Below are 18590 nucleotides of genomic sequence, written 5' to 3'. Positions count from 1 at the left end.
AGAGCATTTCACAAATAAATCTAACAAAATTAGAAAATAATTCCTTTGCTTCCATGTATTATTTTAGCATTAACAGATGATTTTCACCATCTTAAAATTTTGAAAAAAATGACAGCTGATCAAGTACTGTATGTATGGTATTAATATGCAGTAAGACCACTTAACACTTCAGGTAAATGTTACTGTTCTTGATCAGAGGAAAGCATTTGAAAATAATCTGCTTGGTTTGAACAGATGCATTACTTTGTAGTACTGTGCTTACATGCCTTATTCCATTTAACCTTATATGAATTGCTGGGATTGATTTGGTGATTGAACCAGAATCAATACCAATGTTTTGGGCAATGCTTTACTGCTTTTTCTACCTGATGAAAGTTCCATGCTTCCTACTGGTTAAGTTCCATGTGGCTAGTGGTTAAGACACATTTGAATTCTACATGAACATGGGAACATATTAAAAGCCTGGTGTCTTCTCTTTACATGACAGCAATATTTGGAGACCTATGCCAGCTTGCCTGGTTAAAGATAATCTGGAAAAGTTACTAGCAGGAATGTTACTAGCTTTCACAGTTTCCTAATACATAAATAATGTTTACCAAAACTTTGAAAGAAATGTTCTTTGAAGGTTAATTTTACCATGTGACTCAGTGCTACAGAGAGCTTTCATATTACTTTAAAATAGAACTGTGTTTCAATTAATCTAAATTAAGGTATCAACCCTACCACTGTCTGCTCAGCAAACTTCAAAATGTGCACACAAATTTTAGTCTAAGACATTTTAATTTTAGGTCACATATGATATAGTTTTTCTGGTATATTTTGAAGTAGAACAACATCAGAAATGTAGCAGGAATTCCACTGTGATTGTGTACTATGGAGAGAAAAGAGCCACAGCATAATGCTCAAACATGTTCACTTTTGTTTCACTTAGAGCAATTTTTCCTGCAAGGGCTTAAGTTCACAGAGACAAAGAATGGTTGGAAAGGCACCTTTAAAGGTCATCCAGTCCAATTCCCCTACAATAAACAGTGACAATTTAACCTAGACCAGGATGCTCAGAGCCCTGTCCAATGCTTTTTTCCAGGGATGGAATACCTGCTACTTCTCTGGGCAACCTGTTCCAGTGTTTCACCACCCTCATTATCATCAAAAAAAAAAAAAAAATCTTTCATACCTACTCTAAATCAACCCTCTTTTAGTTTAAAAATTCATGACTGTCGTATTTCTCTTTTGCTTCTACAGATTTTCTCACACTAAAAGAAACTTGCTCTTAATTTATCCTACTAAAACAATGTGGATATTTGAATTCAGTATATCAAGGAAACCTGAGTGGAAGACATCAAGTGAAAACCCGAAGAAATATTCTTGTTGTAAAAAAAGCTTTGCAAGTCCAGAAAGGGTTTTTGGAGAGCAGAGTGGAGCAACACTGTTTTTGCTGTTTTTCCTGTTTGTCTGGAGTTTTTTTCAAGGTACAGGGCAGGCTGTAGTTCATGGTCTCAAGAAAACCCAAATTCACTTAGATAAAAAAAAAAAAAACAAAACAAAAAAAAAACCAAACACCCCCCCCAAAAAAAAACAACAAACAACAAAAAACTACAGTAAGACTTCTGTTCCAGAGAGATTTTGTCAAATCTGATTTGCCTTAAGCCACTGCTAATTCAAATCTTATAATGTAGGTTTACTTAAGTTACCTAAAGGTATTACAGAATTTGCTATTCACTTAACGTGTTTTCTGAGTGTATTTTATTTCTAATCTTCTAGAACTCACTCATCACTTCTTTGCAAACAGTGAGATTCACCATTATACTCATCCTGCTCTCTAAATGGTTTTTCCTCAAAGCTGCATTCCTTAACAATAAACAAGCATAATAACACAAAATGAAACTGTTCCTGCATGTGTAACATGCACTGTTAGAATTTTTGGGGCTACTAACAGTTCATCAATAAAGTTTAATAGCCTTTTTTACTATTATATTCTGTTTTTCTAGAATAAAATTTCTTCTTTCATGCAAGTGCAGCAATAAATGGGGGCAAATATCAATTTATTACTGAAACTGTTTGAGTTCATTTATTCATCTGAAGATATAAAGGAAGAAAAAAATTAGCTTGGTTCTCTTTCTAGCACCTATCAAATCAGGAGAAACCATAGTGAACTCAGCTGAGATTCACCAAGTATAAAGGAGGGAGAAGGAAAAGGAAAACTGGGGCCAGGTAACACTTACTGCTGACAGTTGTTGCAGTGTTTGAATAATTGATAAATGTTTTGATGAAAACAATTACAACATTAGACAACAATGTAAGGCTATTGTGTGTTATCTTGAAAACATATCTATAGAGCACCCACAGTATCTACAGCTGTTGAAGTATAGGAATAAAGGTGTTTCTCCAAATGCAAAAATTTCTAAATATGCATTCCAAAAATATACAAAAGAAGAGGCCAGTCAAAAGGACTAACTTGAAGACAGGTTTCTACCTAGCATTTTCTAAAAGCAGTAGAGGAAAAGAGGCATTCCAGTACAACTTGCAGAAGACAGAAGAGATATGTATGGTTTGGCAGGAGAGAAGAGCACGGTGTATTTGTATTCACAATTTGATTATTAACTGTTTGCATTACGATTTGATTTTTTCAACTATTATTTCAACTCCAAGAGTGCCTAAAAGCTTTAAACCAGGCATTATGCAGCATAAAACCAGCAAAGTCCAACACAGATTCCTGCTCAGGAGCTGTGACTGGGGGTATTCTGAGAGATGGGGTACAACTTCCAGTCTGTCTAGGCCATTTTTAAGATATCCTAGACTTTTGTACTGACCAAGCACATGAGACAACAGAGGAGAGAAAACATCTCTAATGGAGAAACGAGGCCTGCAGAGCTTCGTGGCCTAAAACCAAGTCATGTATGAAGCCAAGAAGCGAGCCCGGACCTTCTGAGCTCCACCAAGACACCTCCCACGAGCCCAGTGCCTCTGCTGTCCACCGGGTCACAGCAGAGATTTGTGGCACAGCAGCAACTACAGCCAGCAGGAAGGACACGGCATAAAATGAACATGAGATGTGTACACCGAGCACTGGCATCTCCTGGACAAGTTCTCCCAAAAAAAAGTTCACAACACGCTGAAGCAGAGTATTCCTCCGAGAAGTGCTGGACTTAACACGAATGAGAGAAAGACTGCAGTAAACTCAATTGCCAAAGATAAGTTAGACACTCTAGCCAGAAGAAAACAGAGCTGACAACAACAACAGATGGGAAGAGGAGGGAAGGAGAACAGGAACACAGCAAGAAGACATGAACCATAAGGAAAAAAGCATTCTAGTCTGTGGGAGGACCTAGGTAGCCAGTTAATTACTCATTAAAGTTAGGAGCTATTTATTATTATTCTAAATACTTAAGTGAAGCCATTTTAGTAGTGCCAGGTGCACTTACATAAGGCAGATGACAAGCAGACACCTCAGCTATTTATTGATAGCTGAACCTTTCATGTTATTGACAAACTAACAGAGTAAATTATTTCGTGCAAAATTTTATTTAGGGACTGAAATTTTACATGGAAGATAATTTAAAAAGATAATTTAAAATTGTTTTACTTGAAGCAGAAAAGCAAGCTCCAGAATTTATCACCACCTTTTCCTCTGTTTTTGTTGTTTTTTCCTTTTTTTCTTCAGTTAGCAACCAAGAAATATTGTATGAATATTTTAGAAAGGATTCTAGAAACTGGATTCAACCCTTGCTACTGCCAATCATTTCAATTTAAAGTCAGGTACAAAAAAAACCAAAAACAACACATGCACAGAAGGATATGCAACGTTTAGTCTTTAACATGGTTTTTATAATATTTTCCTACCAACTAGCATGATGTCAGAATACTGTTACCATGGTAAAGTGAAGAGATGCAGTTAGCTGCTGTTTTGCTGGGCTCCTTCTGACTACTTATGGATCAGCTGTAGATGCAGGATAAACTATGATCAGATTTTGATACATTCATAATTCAAAAAACAGAATTCAGCTATTATAGTGTAGAAAGTAGTTTCAAACAATTTTTCTTTTCCCAATTGCTCTCCCATGTCCCAGTATGTGCAACAAGGCTTTTCAGCAGAATGCAGATCAACAGTTTTAATCTCTGAATTCAAGAAGCCTTTTGCAGATGTTGAATTCTACACGTGTAAGTAATCCCACAGCAATCCACACGTGTTCTGGAACAGCACTACACATGTGTCCCAGAAGGGCTCACTGAAAATAAACAGCATCCAGCTACCAAAGCAGTGATCCTCTGAAACCTAAAAGGTTCATTTGCAGCATTATGCTCTAATAGCCTACCAATTAGGTCTCCTTTTAAAATGCCAGTGGCTAGTTTCTTAAAAAAAATTCATAATTGAGAGATTGAGAATGTATGTATGAATTTGCACAACACATGTAATTGGTTGACTAAAATAAAGATTGCTAATTTTTGACATTCATTTCACCTGAAGAATTCTTTCCTGGTCCTACAAAATCTTCAATGTGCCAAAACCCCCAAACATAAAGAAAACATGACTCATAATCATGGGTCACATTATTACCTTTTTTTTTTTTTTTTTTTTAAATCATGCTGCAGAACCTTATTTCAATTCATTCTCGGTATCACAACAATAGAATTTGCAGGAAGGGAAACCATGGTAACCAATTAAAATGTGCTTCAGCAGCTATCTGCTCAAAAGAACATGCAGTACCATCACACTTCAACGCCCACCACCAGTACACTTTCTACCCATTTCCTCTTTATCCTCATCCTAATTATTAAACAAGCTCTCACCACAAAAGGCTACATTGCAAACCATGTCTGTTGGTACTGTCATTTGCTATAGGTCTTAACATTAAGCAATGTACCACTCTCCTGCCAAATTTAAAAACAGATCTAATAGCTCCAGAAGTGAATTTTCATTCTTTAAACCTGTTTGGAACATTGAAATTAACATTACAATGTATTTTATACATTTTTATTCTAACAGAGACTTGCTGAGATGTATGGACACATATATATCTACGATAGTTTTCTCATGTTAGTAATTTTTTTTAAGCCTCAAGATTGCTAAACATTTTCAGTGGCATTCTCTGATTGATTAAGTAGTAAAGATTGATGAATGCATCCACAATTAAGTACAGGCATTAAATATAGTAGGATGCTGATTTGCTGCTCTCAGTTGTGTTTATGCTTCATTCTCCTTTTTATGGTATCTGAGCTGACACAATTTTACAGGCCTTCTTAGGCTCTGAACATCAATTTTATTTGAAGGATAGGTCTGAATATTTAGTCAAACTTCTATACTTAAAACAACATTTAAATTATCATTTTCTTTTTCTTTAAGAACCTACTTGTACCTCTGTTAGAAATTCTAAAAAATTTACTGTCTGAATAAACTCCACCATCTTTTGTTTCAAATTTAGATTTAAAAGGTAGTCTGCCTTTAAAAAAGTCAAGATGCAAATTAATTGCACAATAATGGATGAAAGTAGACAAAAATAGCTTATCATAAGACGATCAAAATGCAGCTTGTTATATAAGTGGAAAGCAGATTTTACAGTAACTCAACATCAACTTTAAAAACTGAAAAGTTTTTTGGGGTAAGAGTCACTTCCCCTGCCTTAGAAAGAAAAAGTATTAAAAATCTTCACTTTGAACTCAATTAATTAATCCACAGTATTGGACTAAGAACAGCTGACTGCCTTGCTTAAGCTTGCAAAAAGTATTAATTTTCCTGTCTTATATTTGGTCATTTAAGTGGTGCTAGGCTACGTCTGTAGCTATAGCAGCTCAGGAACAAGATCTTTGGACCTTCTAAAGCTAGTTCCATAAAAGCACCACAGTGGTCAAAAACTCATTTAGAAGGGTTTAGAGAATAAAGAACTAAAACACGTGGTGCAGCTCATCTTGAGCAGGATGTGCAGTCCTGGCTGGTATGGACACTGAGATTTTGGACATCAGCTACAAAAACTGGTGGAATCAAACGTAACACTGAAAGTGTTCCATGATGATTTGAGGAATTGTCTGGCTCGGGTCCTCAGGACAAATCACAAAGAGCTTGTTCTTCTCCATTTCAGAAAAGATGGCTGGAAACATTTCATTACAGAAACATCATACCTTGCCACAGGAAGGGATATGAACCTGTTTCACTAAACTGCTCTTCACGACTGGATGCACTGGGTTTTTCAGGATTCCCAGGCACGCTGACACAAGCACAGGAAGAAGACATCTGCCAGAGCTGGGTGTGCTGGGCTGTTTGCCTCACTGAACTGCCTGCCTCCCCAGCAGAACCATCAGCAGCTACAGGAAACAAACCTGCCTCGGGCTCAGCATCAGCTGCACCTGCCCAGAGCTACCACCAGACCTTTGTGTCTCGATGAACTGGGATTTCGTGATGCAACAGCACTTCGGAGGCAGTTTCCAATTTGCCCTAATCAGAATTGACACTGTCAAAGACTGACACATCAGACAGCAAACAGCAAGAGATTGAGTAGGTACACAGAAATACAGAGGGAATCAAGTCTTTATGCCAAGAGTTGATGCTACCTTCAAGAATCTAAATTTTAGTCAACTTTTTTCCATTTTTTTACCCAAACGCATCTGAAAACCAATGAGAAAACAAGGATATTTAATTTTATGTTTTGCCACCACGTTACTGCAGAATTAGAGCACCTCTAGAGAATTGCTGGGTTAACTTCATAAAATTCTTGGAATATGTTCAGTGTCTGTGTTTTTTATGTAACAGCTGACCAAGATTTCTTTCCTCCCACACCTTCTAAGGGGTAAAACAAAGGTAAAGAAGGAAAAGCAAAAATCATACTGAAGTGATCTTAAAGTTAACATGACTGCTTCAGCGACAGAGTGGCACTTAAACCTAGTATGAAAATACCAAATTGGTTCACACAGCTAGAAGAGAAAGGGTGAAATTAGAGACCCTGAATTCAACAAAGCTTTCTGTTGAACTTGGAAAAGTTTTGCTCATACATACCATCCTACTGACAAGCTCAATTTCTGGCCATGGAAATTACATTCTTAAATTCCTGCTGGGATTATCTAAATTGCAGATGGGGCTATCTTAGCCATCTGGCAGTGTAGTGACCCAAACACAAGTGATGCTCTTAAAAAATGATAGAGCTCCATAAACTCATTATGGCAATCACAGCAAACTTCTCACAGTCAGGATGCACAGAGAGACTGCAGAAAGGACCTAGTCTTTAAGAGAGGTTACAATGTCAGAAACACAGTCAGTGGGCATTTTGGCTAATAGTTATATTCTGCATTTACAATTCCAGGGAGAGGAAAAATAAAAATGGAGCAAAATTCTCCCTCCAGTCAATGCAGACACAGACTCCTGCTACACTGCCAAGTAGTGACAAAAAAGAAATTCTAGTGATAAAATTCCAGTGTGTGGAAGACAGAGCAGCACAGTTCACAGAGTTCCACCTAAGGTAGGAGAGTTAACACCCTCATTCCTACACTTTGAAGGTCAACAGTGAGACAACAGAGCATTATCTGCTGTGGGAAGGAAAGCAGCCACCTAGACACACTGCCCTTGATACACAAGTCATTGAGCACTTAAACATAATGAAATGGCTGAAAGAAGCTGCAGTTTCAGATTCTGATTTCCCAAACACTGAATTTCATCAAAATAAATCAATGATAACAACTTTGCTATCATTTGAAACCTTTTCCCAAACTGATCACTAACAACTATCCAGCTCTTTTCTCTACTTGGTATAAAATTGAATTTATTGTTTTCAAAAGGCTTTTCAAGTGTGAAAGAGATACCATCAAACCTGGGAAAAAAGCTATATTTTGACTTGCTGGACTGAAGGTGCATTTGGAAAACAACCTGCAGCAATACATCCTACAACATGCTCAACAGCTTCATCTTAGTCTACAGGCACTGTGCCTTCTGCACCACTGGAAGCAGAGGGTGGGAGCCTGGCCTTCAAGACAGGTGCTACAATGACTGACTTCTTTTTAGCTTTGAAAGAATACTTCAAGAGCAGAAGATGATGAAATTGAGTATTATTTTAATAAGAAATATCAAATTTACACTGTTAATGAAAGTCAGTGCAAATGTCAATAATGTTTCTTTTTGAAAACTTATTACTTCAGAAACAAATATCCTCCGAAAATATACTCTTTTTTTTTCCCTGAAAAACTTATTCATCACAACCTATTATTTCAAGACATTATTATTTTAATTATAATCTTATTTTACCCACATAATACTTCCAGTAACTGCATCTTCTCCTTCAACGTTTTTTCTTTCCCACTTAGATATACAACACTGCTAATAATCACCATCTCCCATCTGAGTGCTGAGGTGTACACCACAGGCTAAAATAACCTCCAATATCTTAAAAGGAATTAAGCTATTAAAAACTTACAACTGCTTTTTATTTGAGGCTTTCATTTATAGCTGACCCACTTGCAGAATGAAAAGCTGCAAACACTGTTAGCTAACAGGTGTTGAGACAAAAAAGGTCTCCTGATTTGTTGCCATCCCATGGAGAGACTGGAGAGAACTAAGTGTTCTTCAGCAACAGCAACCTAGGCACTACATGGCAGACTAGTCAGGGGAACTCATAAAATGCCTTTTATTTCTTGATCACCTGCTCTCCCAACATCTGCATGGGGTCACATCTGTATCACAGTGCAAGAAGGGCAAAACGAAACCCCACCAGCAAAACCTCAATTGCTGTTACCCTGATGGTGCAAACAGCAAGGAATGCTAGCACTTCAGAATGGGGCAGGGAAGGTTAAAGACACCAAATCTGTAACTAGGGGAAAAAGGTATAATGATTAAAAAAAAAAATATATAAGAATCACAAAGAATTTTATGTTCTAAGGTCAGCAACACAGTAAAAACGTTCTGAATATTTTATAAATTTAAAAATGAAATATTAATTACTGACCTTAATGCCAAAGTGTAGGTTCCAGGTTGCCTTTGGCTTTCACGAATGAGATAGCTTCCCTCTGCAACACTTAATAATTGGTCAGCTTCCTCCCTTGAGATCATCCCATGGAATCTAAGGAACAAAAATATTTTCTGAAACACATGCCTCTTCTCTTTTAAATAACCTTTTGATCTTCGTTTAAAAAGCACCAACAATACTAATTAAAAAAGAAACAAACATTAAAAATTACTGATTTGCAGGATTCTACAGTTTAAATTAAATTTCCCTTTCTGCCTGTATTTGAAGTTACTTTAAATGGATTAGAAAGGCTTCTAGGAAAGAATATCTATGAAACAAGAATGCTGTTTTTAAATCTGCATCTATCAATTTAATATATAGAAATAAACCTGTTTATCTCCTGCTGACTTCACATGTTTTGTGCTAATAGTACGCAATCAAACGTTTTAAAGCATTTGAGCATTTTTATGCAATCCCTGAGATTTTAGCAAATTGCCATAATCTCAGTAATTGCTGATGCAATAACCCAGCAACACTACACATCTTTTGCCAAAATAAACATAAGTAAGATCTGCTTTTGTTTCTCTACACTAAATGTAAGCATCTTTGCATTAGCAACCTGAAACAGAAGACATATATAGACTAAACATATACCAAATTTGGGATTCAAATATCTTTCTTTCCTGAACAGAAACACCTTTTTTTGCAAAGCCAACTGGTGAGAGAGGTAGAAAAAGACAATCCCTTGAAAGTACAGAAATGTATGTATGCTTTTCTCACTTAAAGTAGCACTCAGTGATATCCATATCCATCAGAAATTGCAGCTGTAATCACAAAAGTGATGGCACTGTAATAATGATCTGATGGTGAGACACACTGCTGTAAAACACGCAGAAGAAACAAAGAGCACAGAGTAAACACTTGACACTTTTTCTGTAATTATTTATTAACCAATATGTCAGGATAAACCACTTTCAGAGATGTTTGTTACTTACTCTCTTCCATAATATTTGGGTCTGTTCTCTACCTAGAAGAAACAACAGAAATTGTAATGTTTCATAACAAGAGAAGCTATACAGTAATTGGACTGTCTATAGTACAGTATTAAAACCAGAAAGGGATATCATATGAAGGTGCAGGCAAAAATAGTCTACAATGGAATTTCTTCTGCAATTAGAACACAGGGAAACCAAAGGGAGACCTTCAGAAAACATTGCACTTAATAAAGTGGATATGTGTGCTTAAAATGGAGTGAGAAAGGATGGGCCAATTGGATCATGTCATCCTCAGGACTCTGCATATACAAACTGATGGCAATAAATATTGCTTTTACAAAGTGCCAGAAAGGGGAAATGAGTTTGTACTTCATGCATGTAAGTGCACCATATTGTTGAGTGCACTAATACAAGGAAACATTAATAAAACTCTTAAATTTACAGGTTACCTTCCATCACAGAGCTGTTGGTGCCCCTGCTGAAATAAAGCCACTACTATACAGCCCCTCAGAGGGAGGGCAAATGGTTGAGAGAATCACCAAGTGCCCCAGTCTTGTATTTCTTGACTTCATTAAACTGTGGGATCTGCAGTATCACCTACAAGACTGCAAAGACAGGTGTGCATGTGGTATGTAGTGTAACTGCACCTTGTCTGTGCTCCAGAGACCTTAAGGTGTAAATGCACACACTATGCAGGGATCAGGGTACAAGTTGCCTGATAATTATTTTAGATGAAGTAATGCACCTTCATTTGTCCAGGAAGTTTAGAGCCAAGTGTGGAACAGCAGATCTCACAGATATCAGCTAATAAGCTAAACCATCAGGTTATCCTTTCTTGCTAAATTTAGAGGGGGGAAACACTTTGGGGAGTAAAAGTCAGCAGTTATACAATCTGAACTACAAAAGTATAAAACAATCCAGCTATGCTGAAACACAGAATGCCACTTCAGTTTCTTTTTCCCAACTTTTCAACAAAAAGCCTATTAATCTTAGTGCTTCTCTCCAATTTTTTCAGTGGAGTATAAAGATTTCAGATATCCAAAACAACAAAAAAATATACATCCTGATGTACAGTCTAATAAAAATTTTTCAACATTCCCAGCAAATACAAAGCTATTGTAATGATTCATCACTTTGGAAAAAAACATTCCATCACTGGAAATATTTATCATGTTCTAAAATATTTCCTTTTCCTTTGTAACAGCAAACAAGAGTTGACTGGTGTGATGTTTTCAAAGGGCCTGAAGAGACTGGATTGTTTCAAAAAAGAAGAAAGGTCTTAGATATTGTTTTGTTAAAGGCTATTCCTTCAATAAGAAGATAGCAACATAAACAGAAAAAAAGAATAGGGCATTTTATTGTTGTTGTCGTTATAGAAACCTGCAACAATTCTTAACTAAAACCCTTAAGCCAAGACACTAGTTTAGGGCAGTTGTTAAAAGAAGAATCCTGTCATGAATAAGATTTTGTTGTTTGTCTAGTGAGATTTTATATTTATCTCAGTGAATTTATAAGACAGAATTGAAAAATTTATATGAGCAAAAGCATTCCTTTTCAGAAATGGATTAGTAGCTTGACAGGGCTCCTTCAGAGTACTTGCAAATCCTAAGAAAATTTATAAAATACTCCGTGCAAACATTTGAAAATGTGAACGGGCAGATGACTAGAACAAAGCATCTGAAAAAAACCTCCACAGGACTTCCAGACATTTGTGGCTAAGGTTACAGTTCATTCAGTGGATTATGAATTAAAAGGAAAAAAAAACCACTTCTGTCAATACTGTCTCTACTGATCAGTTTTACCAATGTACAATAACTTCAGCATAAATGTTGATGTGTTACACTTTGCTTGCATAAGACTCAGTGCAGCTGGAACCTCAATTCACTGAGTTTTATTGCCTGTTTATTTGTGTTTTGGCGATTTTTTCATCACTTTTTACATTTATTATAATATTAGGGAGCTTTGACATCTATACTGACATACATTAAGACTTGAAGAAAATTCCATCAGAACTCAGCAGGGGCCTTCTAATTCACTCAGAATGACTGGGCTACAGACACAGTGTGGTTTGTGTGCTCTGAGAAAGCCACACAGACTCCCTGTAAGCCAAATTTACCACGTAAGACAGTAAATACTGTTCTCAAGCTTTCTATAGAGCTTCTGACAGGTGTTGTTTCACCAACCCCTTGCAACTTAGACACTGTTTATTTTTATCCTTAACTGCACTGGAACCAGAAGCAACGTGCAGCTTTCTTGGTCTTTTGTGTTTCCTTGGACTTCAAAAAGTTCCTGCCAGACTGTATTCTACAAAATTAATTCTACAAATGACAGTCACAGGCACCCATGTATCCTCCTGCTGCAGATGAGCACTGAAAGCCAAAACAGTTTAGTTCAGAAGCTTCATTATTCCAACTTTAAGTCTGTCATTCGTAAGTTAAGGAGACAAAACCAAAACATCTGGACTGGAACTAAACCCACCTAAGAAAGGAAATACATTTTAAAATAAGATGATAACAAGAAATCTGTCCTATTTCCTAAAACTGATAGCTGAAAATACAGAGTAATTATCCTTTGCAGATTTTTTTTCTGATTTGGCAGTATTTTTGGACCAAAGCATTGCTGAGTATAAGGGCAGCCATAGTTGCCTTTTTTTTTTTCTTTTCTCCTTTTCTTCTCTATCCAGCAAAGATCGGCTGAGCATTGCCTTTTGACTTCTCAGGATTTTTACTTGCAGGAAAAATTTCCTGCTGCTGTTTTCTTGGCAAGGTTTTCAAAATTGCTTCTAACTTGGAAAAAAAAAGGTGGGTGGAAAGCATGGGATATTTGTTCCCCACGTGTTTACTTGTAAAACACTAATGCAGAGGCCACGGGGAAAAAAATTAAGGTCTCCCTGTGATACCTTCAAGAAACACAAAGATGAACAAGATATCCACCATTGCTTAATTTATCATTTTTTCAAACTGAGGTGTGAAGGCAATGGAACCAAATTTAAGAACAGACAAATCAGGCAGACTTGGCAAGCACCTTACAGCAGACATTCCTTTGGAAAAGAGCTTAGCCATCATGAAATATGGAATGTCATCCTGGTCAAATATCATAAAGCCACCTTTACAAACAGCTCTAACAAGGATGCGCATTATCTTTGCCCATCTATTCTGTCTTTCTTGACCATTTTCACAATACTACACAGAGATGCTGTTTAATAGGCTTATTAACTATTAGCACTGGATTAGGATGAAGCCTCCTGAAAGGACAGAAAAAGCCAGTGATTTTAATTCTCTCCATACTATGTATTTTTTTCATACAGTTACTTAAAATTGTTCATGGAATGCTTTCATATATCAGTCAAGGCTGCCCTAAATACGCTTATGCATGCACATGTGTATATAAGAATATATGCACAAAAACATTAATTTCATGGAGGAAACACAGTATAATTGGACAAACAACATTGTAATTTGCATGCAAACCTCATGCAGAAGTCAAATAACCTTAGAATGTCATGGAATCATCAACTTTAACCTCACAGAGTATTAAAAGAGTGTATCAGCTCTGCTGCACCTTCTCAATAAAAAAATCCCAAATGAATGCAATGCTCTTTTTACTTCAGTGTCTCTCCACTGATCTGTGTGTTGCTCTGATATGAAACTAGTGTAGCAGAGCAGAAACTTGAATTCCTTCTATTTGAGAAGCATTTCAAGTTAAGTAGGTCATTCTGTTGAATACACCTCTCAGTATCAGCACTTGTACAATGTGTGCCTTTGCACATGAAAAAGGGTTGGGTTTTTTTTTAATGGTGTGATTTCCAAGTGTTTTTTCCCCCTAATCATTGCTCCTGCTTTTGCCAACAAGTGGATTATAATAAGGCAAGAAGAACAATTTATGTGCTAATACTTCACCAAATTACATATTGTTCTTTCCCACTGACCTCTTTGATGTTCTCAGGACCAAAATTCTCTTCCTAATATTTATGAATTTGTTTATACAGCTGAATAATTCAACTGCTTAGGAATGGATTCTGCTCCCCACTGACTTATGCATGGCTGCTAATAGAAACCCAGCTGAGAAAGAACAGATCACAAAGCTCAACATAAGCAGGAAAGGCTGAGACCAGAGAGAAAGGTTAACAAGTTACTGCTTGCTGAATATATTTTCACTTCAAATCAGCTCAGCTGCATAAATTGTTCAACACTTACAATGAAAACTGTTATCTGCACTATAAAGAATTAATGCAGAAGTAGGAAAATGCACACTGATAATGTAAGGATAATGCAAATTCTTCAATTCTGCCTTATTTATCAAAAATAAGTTTCAAGGAACTTTTTATTTTAAATGAAATAATTTTTCAATTATAAAATGTGTATTTAATATGCTCGGTTCTGCAGCTATATACCTGACTGATTCTTCCATAGTTTTGTGTTGTTTACTTCTATTCTCACTGGTTTCTAAATCTGCAGCTTTTATTTCTCAGTTTCTACAACAATGTTCATGGTGCAGACACAGATTTACTCTGCAGAGTTCAAGAAGCTATTTTAAAACACAGAATGTCTCTTTTTTGTTCACTCTGACACAAGGACAGTTTTACACTTAAAGTTGTCATATATCATAATCTTATTTAAGAATAAATTCATAGAAATATGACCTTGCAGACAGTAATGTGTTGAATTTCTTTCTCCACTGATGACAGGACTCAGCAGTGTTTCAATTGTTTGTGATACTTTTGCAAATCCCCCTTTGACTGTAACAGGCTAGAGGCCACCACTCACCCATAGCAAATTTTCTTTTGTAAACCACTCCAACTTTCTATTTACTATCTCTATTACAGCTAATAAAATTTTCCAATTAACAGAATTTAAATTCAGTGAAAATGAGGATGAGAAAGTTGTAGTAGTCAGTGTGATTTGTATTTGAAGAAGATTTACACAGATGCTTTCATATTTGGCTAGCAAGTTTCTTGTTCTATTCCAAAAAGAGGACAATCTGTATCTGATCAATAGCTGAAGAATTTCCATCACCTCAGAGGCAGGAAAAAATTTTAATTTTCAGATACTGAATATACATTTATGACTCTGCTTATTTGACTGAATTAGCTAATAGTATTCTAAGAAATACTAGGAAGAAGAACTTAGTATGAAATTTTGTGAGTTCCTACCACTTAGGACAAAGACACCCAAGCCCTTCTCTGCAGCCAAACTAGCCTGGGATATAATACCAACATATCTTACTGGATATCCCAAAGTCCTTTATCAGTTCACAATTTCTCCCTGACTACAGAGTACATACTCTTTTTGCAGTCAAAAAATTACAAAATAATTACAATTGTCATGTTAAGCATTGTATGACTCGCCTAACTGTGCAGGTACTTTCAATTATGGGTTTGGGGTTTTTTTAATTTCTTTGTTGCTTTTATTTTTTTTTCTTTTAAAGAAATCAAAATATATATGGTCTTCTCAAGGTTTTACAATATGCTTGTGTACACAACCACACACATACCACCTCTTCCACCAATGAAATATTTCTGAGGCAGGAAAAAGCAACCATCCAACAGCACTTCACAACAATAAGCACAATCCATTGGAGGCAAGGAATAAAATACTTCATCCTATCCAGGTGAGCACTCTGAATCCTAAGCATGTATTGTAATAGTAAGCTTTTACCAGACTTCAGGTACTTGTGCATTAATGTAATGAAAAAATGTATCATAGAGAACATTCAAAATAGAACAGAACTTTCTTAATAATGTTGCAATGGGAATAAAAAACTGGAAAAACTCCCATTTTTTCACAGCTTCCAGCTTATCTTCTGTAGTCAACTTTCCTTCAAATCTCCATCCAACCTTATTTAATGTACCTAAGATACCTGCACAACAATTTTAACTGGAATATCTCTGTTTGGATGCTCATTAACAATAGAAATCCTTGTTGAAATGAAACTTTTTGCTATAATTCTTGTAAAATTCATGTATTGTTCTTTCCTATAGCTATATCTTGCTAAAGTGCAGCAAGTTACAACTATACCTTTTTTAGAAATATCAAATTAACAGAGGAAAACGAGTGCTTCCATTAAATGCAGTACTTCACTTCTGTTAAATCTCTACATTTTATTTTGCAAATCCACAGACTACTTCATAGAATCATGGTTGGACTTTTGATAAAATGACAAACAACTGCCTGTTTAAGTCTGTCAAGTAATCCTCCTTGTTATCAAAATTGTAAGCTATTAATATTCCTTCTGGAGAGTGCTACAACCTTTTGTATCTAATACTATGTCAAAACAACTAATATATCTCAAAGATTAATTTTTCCTTTTCTTGGCACAAGACAAAAATACTCAAGTTTTATTGCAGCAATGTAATAACTTCCAGTTATCCAGTAAGAGCTGTGTTTCGTAATACTACCTAACACTTCAGCATTTTTGAAATGGAAATTACTGTGTCCCAGGTTCTTCAGTGTAGCTGCAGGATGGATGTAGTTATGACTAAATCTTGCTGGCACCAGTGCTTGCTGTCAGCTAAAGCCTCGAGCACCACAGCCCTGCAGAGGTGCTGCTTTGCAGAAGGCAGCTCAGGGCACAGTAGCAACGTGGGGTCTACCTCAACAGCTGATCCCATGAGCAGTGCTTCTGCATCACTGCCTATCCATGGGATCCTGCTCTTACCACTCCAGTCCATAAAATCTGGGGCTCTGCAGAGCTTAGCTCCTGCTTCTCATGAGTCTTAAATACTATGACTCAAACAGCAGCAGCAGGGAAGGTTTTAGCTTTCCCTCTGCCGATTTATTTCACACATCTAGCAGTGATGTCTGTAGGAACAGGTGCATCATTCCCCTGTACAGCTCTGCTCTTGCTTCTGGGAATTTCTGATGAGAAAAGGAGGAGAAAAGGTATGTTTCCATGTGTCTAAGAATCAAAAAGTAGTAAATGATTCTCAGTAAATGATGATACACATCAAAATGCTTCAAATTCCATTTTTAGAGCAAATGGATTTCTGAGTACCAGTGCCCCAAGCCTACTCACTCTAATCACAGCATAAAGTGTCCCAGGGAACCACTCTTTGGGCTGGAAACAATTAAGTAAAGACATGGAATTACTGGACTGTAGAAAACTGAACACTATGATACCTACCTCACGAGTGCAGGTTATTCTTCTAGGATGAGGAGCTTCCTGTTGCAGCTGATACACTGGGAGGAGGCAGAAGTTAAATTTTAATTAATACAGAATCATTGTGTACATTAGGCATTTTAACATTAAACACTGTGGTTTAAATAAAGGAGACTTTCTGCAAAGTTTAACACAAGGATACCAAGGATATAAAAATTTACCAACAAGCCATCAGAAAAAAAGAATGTTGCAAGCCAAAAGGGGATACTGATTTTTTTTTTTACAACAAATTGATCAAGTAATATGGAAAAAACTGTGAGATCAGACAAGGTTCCAACAAACAGATCAGAAAAAGAATCATAACAAACACAGCCTAAGGTTCATTATATGTCAAATCAGGCTGCTGTCAGCCTTTCTTCAGTAAGCAGATGGAGCCCAATCCCACTATGCTGGGCACACACCCAGGCACCTACAGTATGTTAAAACTTCACAAGAATCACCCAGAGCTGGGCACTATCAAAGGCACCTCTGCCTCTGCCCAGTGAGGACCTTTCTGAAGAAAGAGAAAGATGGCCTTTACATTTGCACATCTAAAGACATAATGAGTTGAGCAGCAGAGTAAAATAACGAAGGCTCAAATTATGACATACATTTACTTACATTTATATCTTCCCTCCTCCTTTTTTCTCTATTTTCAAAACAGGCTTCATCAAGGCAGAACAGATCTTTGCAACCAGATGTAAATTGAATGCTACTAGTATGTGCAGACTTTCTAGTATAATACCAAAGCAATTGCTTTCAACTTCTATGTCAACTGAACCTGGTTTGGCAAGTCACCTTTAAAATGAGGCTGTCAACACCAAGTTAGTATTTCAATAGTACACTAGAAATGGCAAAATGGACATGTGGAATTGTAATCTTTTAAAATTAAATTATGTTTCAATTATTAGTACAAATACCAAACTCTACACTGTGTTATCACCTTCTTCAGATACTAAGACCACACATTAATTTAACCAATACATTTTGACTTAATTACCATTCTCATTTGATCCCAAGTCTTTTCCACTGACAAATGCTGTATTTATGCATCAACCTACATGGGAATGGAGAAAATGGCAAGATGCCAAATGATCATTGAAACATAAGATAAACTAGAAAAAAAACATCCCCTTTGTTCCAAATAAAAAAACCTAATGGTTTTTCCTATTGCTACTAAAATCAGTCATTTCCATACTGGGCTGGTAATACAAAAATTATTTTTGCAAGTGATGAAGAACAGCACACTTGTATATGAAAGTGCAATTATCATTTTAGGCACAGCATTTATACTGCCAGCACATAGATTTCCTAGCTTCTATTGTAAAAGCTGTATTTGATGGCACTGGAGCTTGTCCATATCTAATTCTGAGAACTGCAGAGCCAAATTCAAAGGAAAAAAATATAAAAGAGCAAGTTAAGATTTCTCTGAATTTCACAAAGGAGCAGCAGAGACCCAAATCAGCATGCTCCACAGAAACTGGATGAAAACTTCTCACCTTACTTCAAGCCAGGCTGAAAAAATTCTTTTTCACCT

General features: G+C 36.4%; 1 protein-coding gene across 1 annotated transcript in view; it reads right to left on the bottom strand.

The window, feature by feature from the left end:
• The window catches only part of CHN1 (chimerin 1), a 93295-nt gene that overhangs the window by 51328 nt on the left and 23377 nt on the right, over positions 1–18590 (bottom strand). Inside the window, exons 4-6 of the mRNA XM_062498217.1 lie at positions 17039–17094; positions 9917–9948; positions 8922–9035 (exon numbers count right to left, since the gene is read on the bottom strand). Of these exons, the coding sequence (XP_062354201.1) occupies positions 8922–9035; positions 9917–9948; positions 17039–17094 (202 nt within the window). The remainder of the gene's footprint in view (positions 1–8921; positions 9036–9916; positions 9949–17038; positions 17095–18590) is intronic.

Source organism: Cinclus cinclus, chromosome 9 (genome assembly GCF_963662255.1).
Source record: "Cinclus cinclus chromosome 9, bCinCin1.1, whole genome shotgun sequence".
NCBI classification, from domain to species: Eukaryota; Metazoa; Chordata; class Aves; order Passeriformes; family Cinclidae; genus Cinclus; species Cinclus cinclus.
The sequence above is the reverse complement of the archived record's forward strand: the minus strand, read 5'-3'. Positions and strand labels throughout refer to the sequence as shown.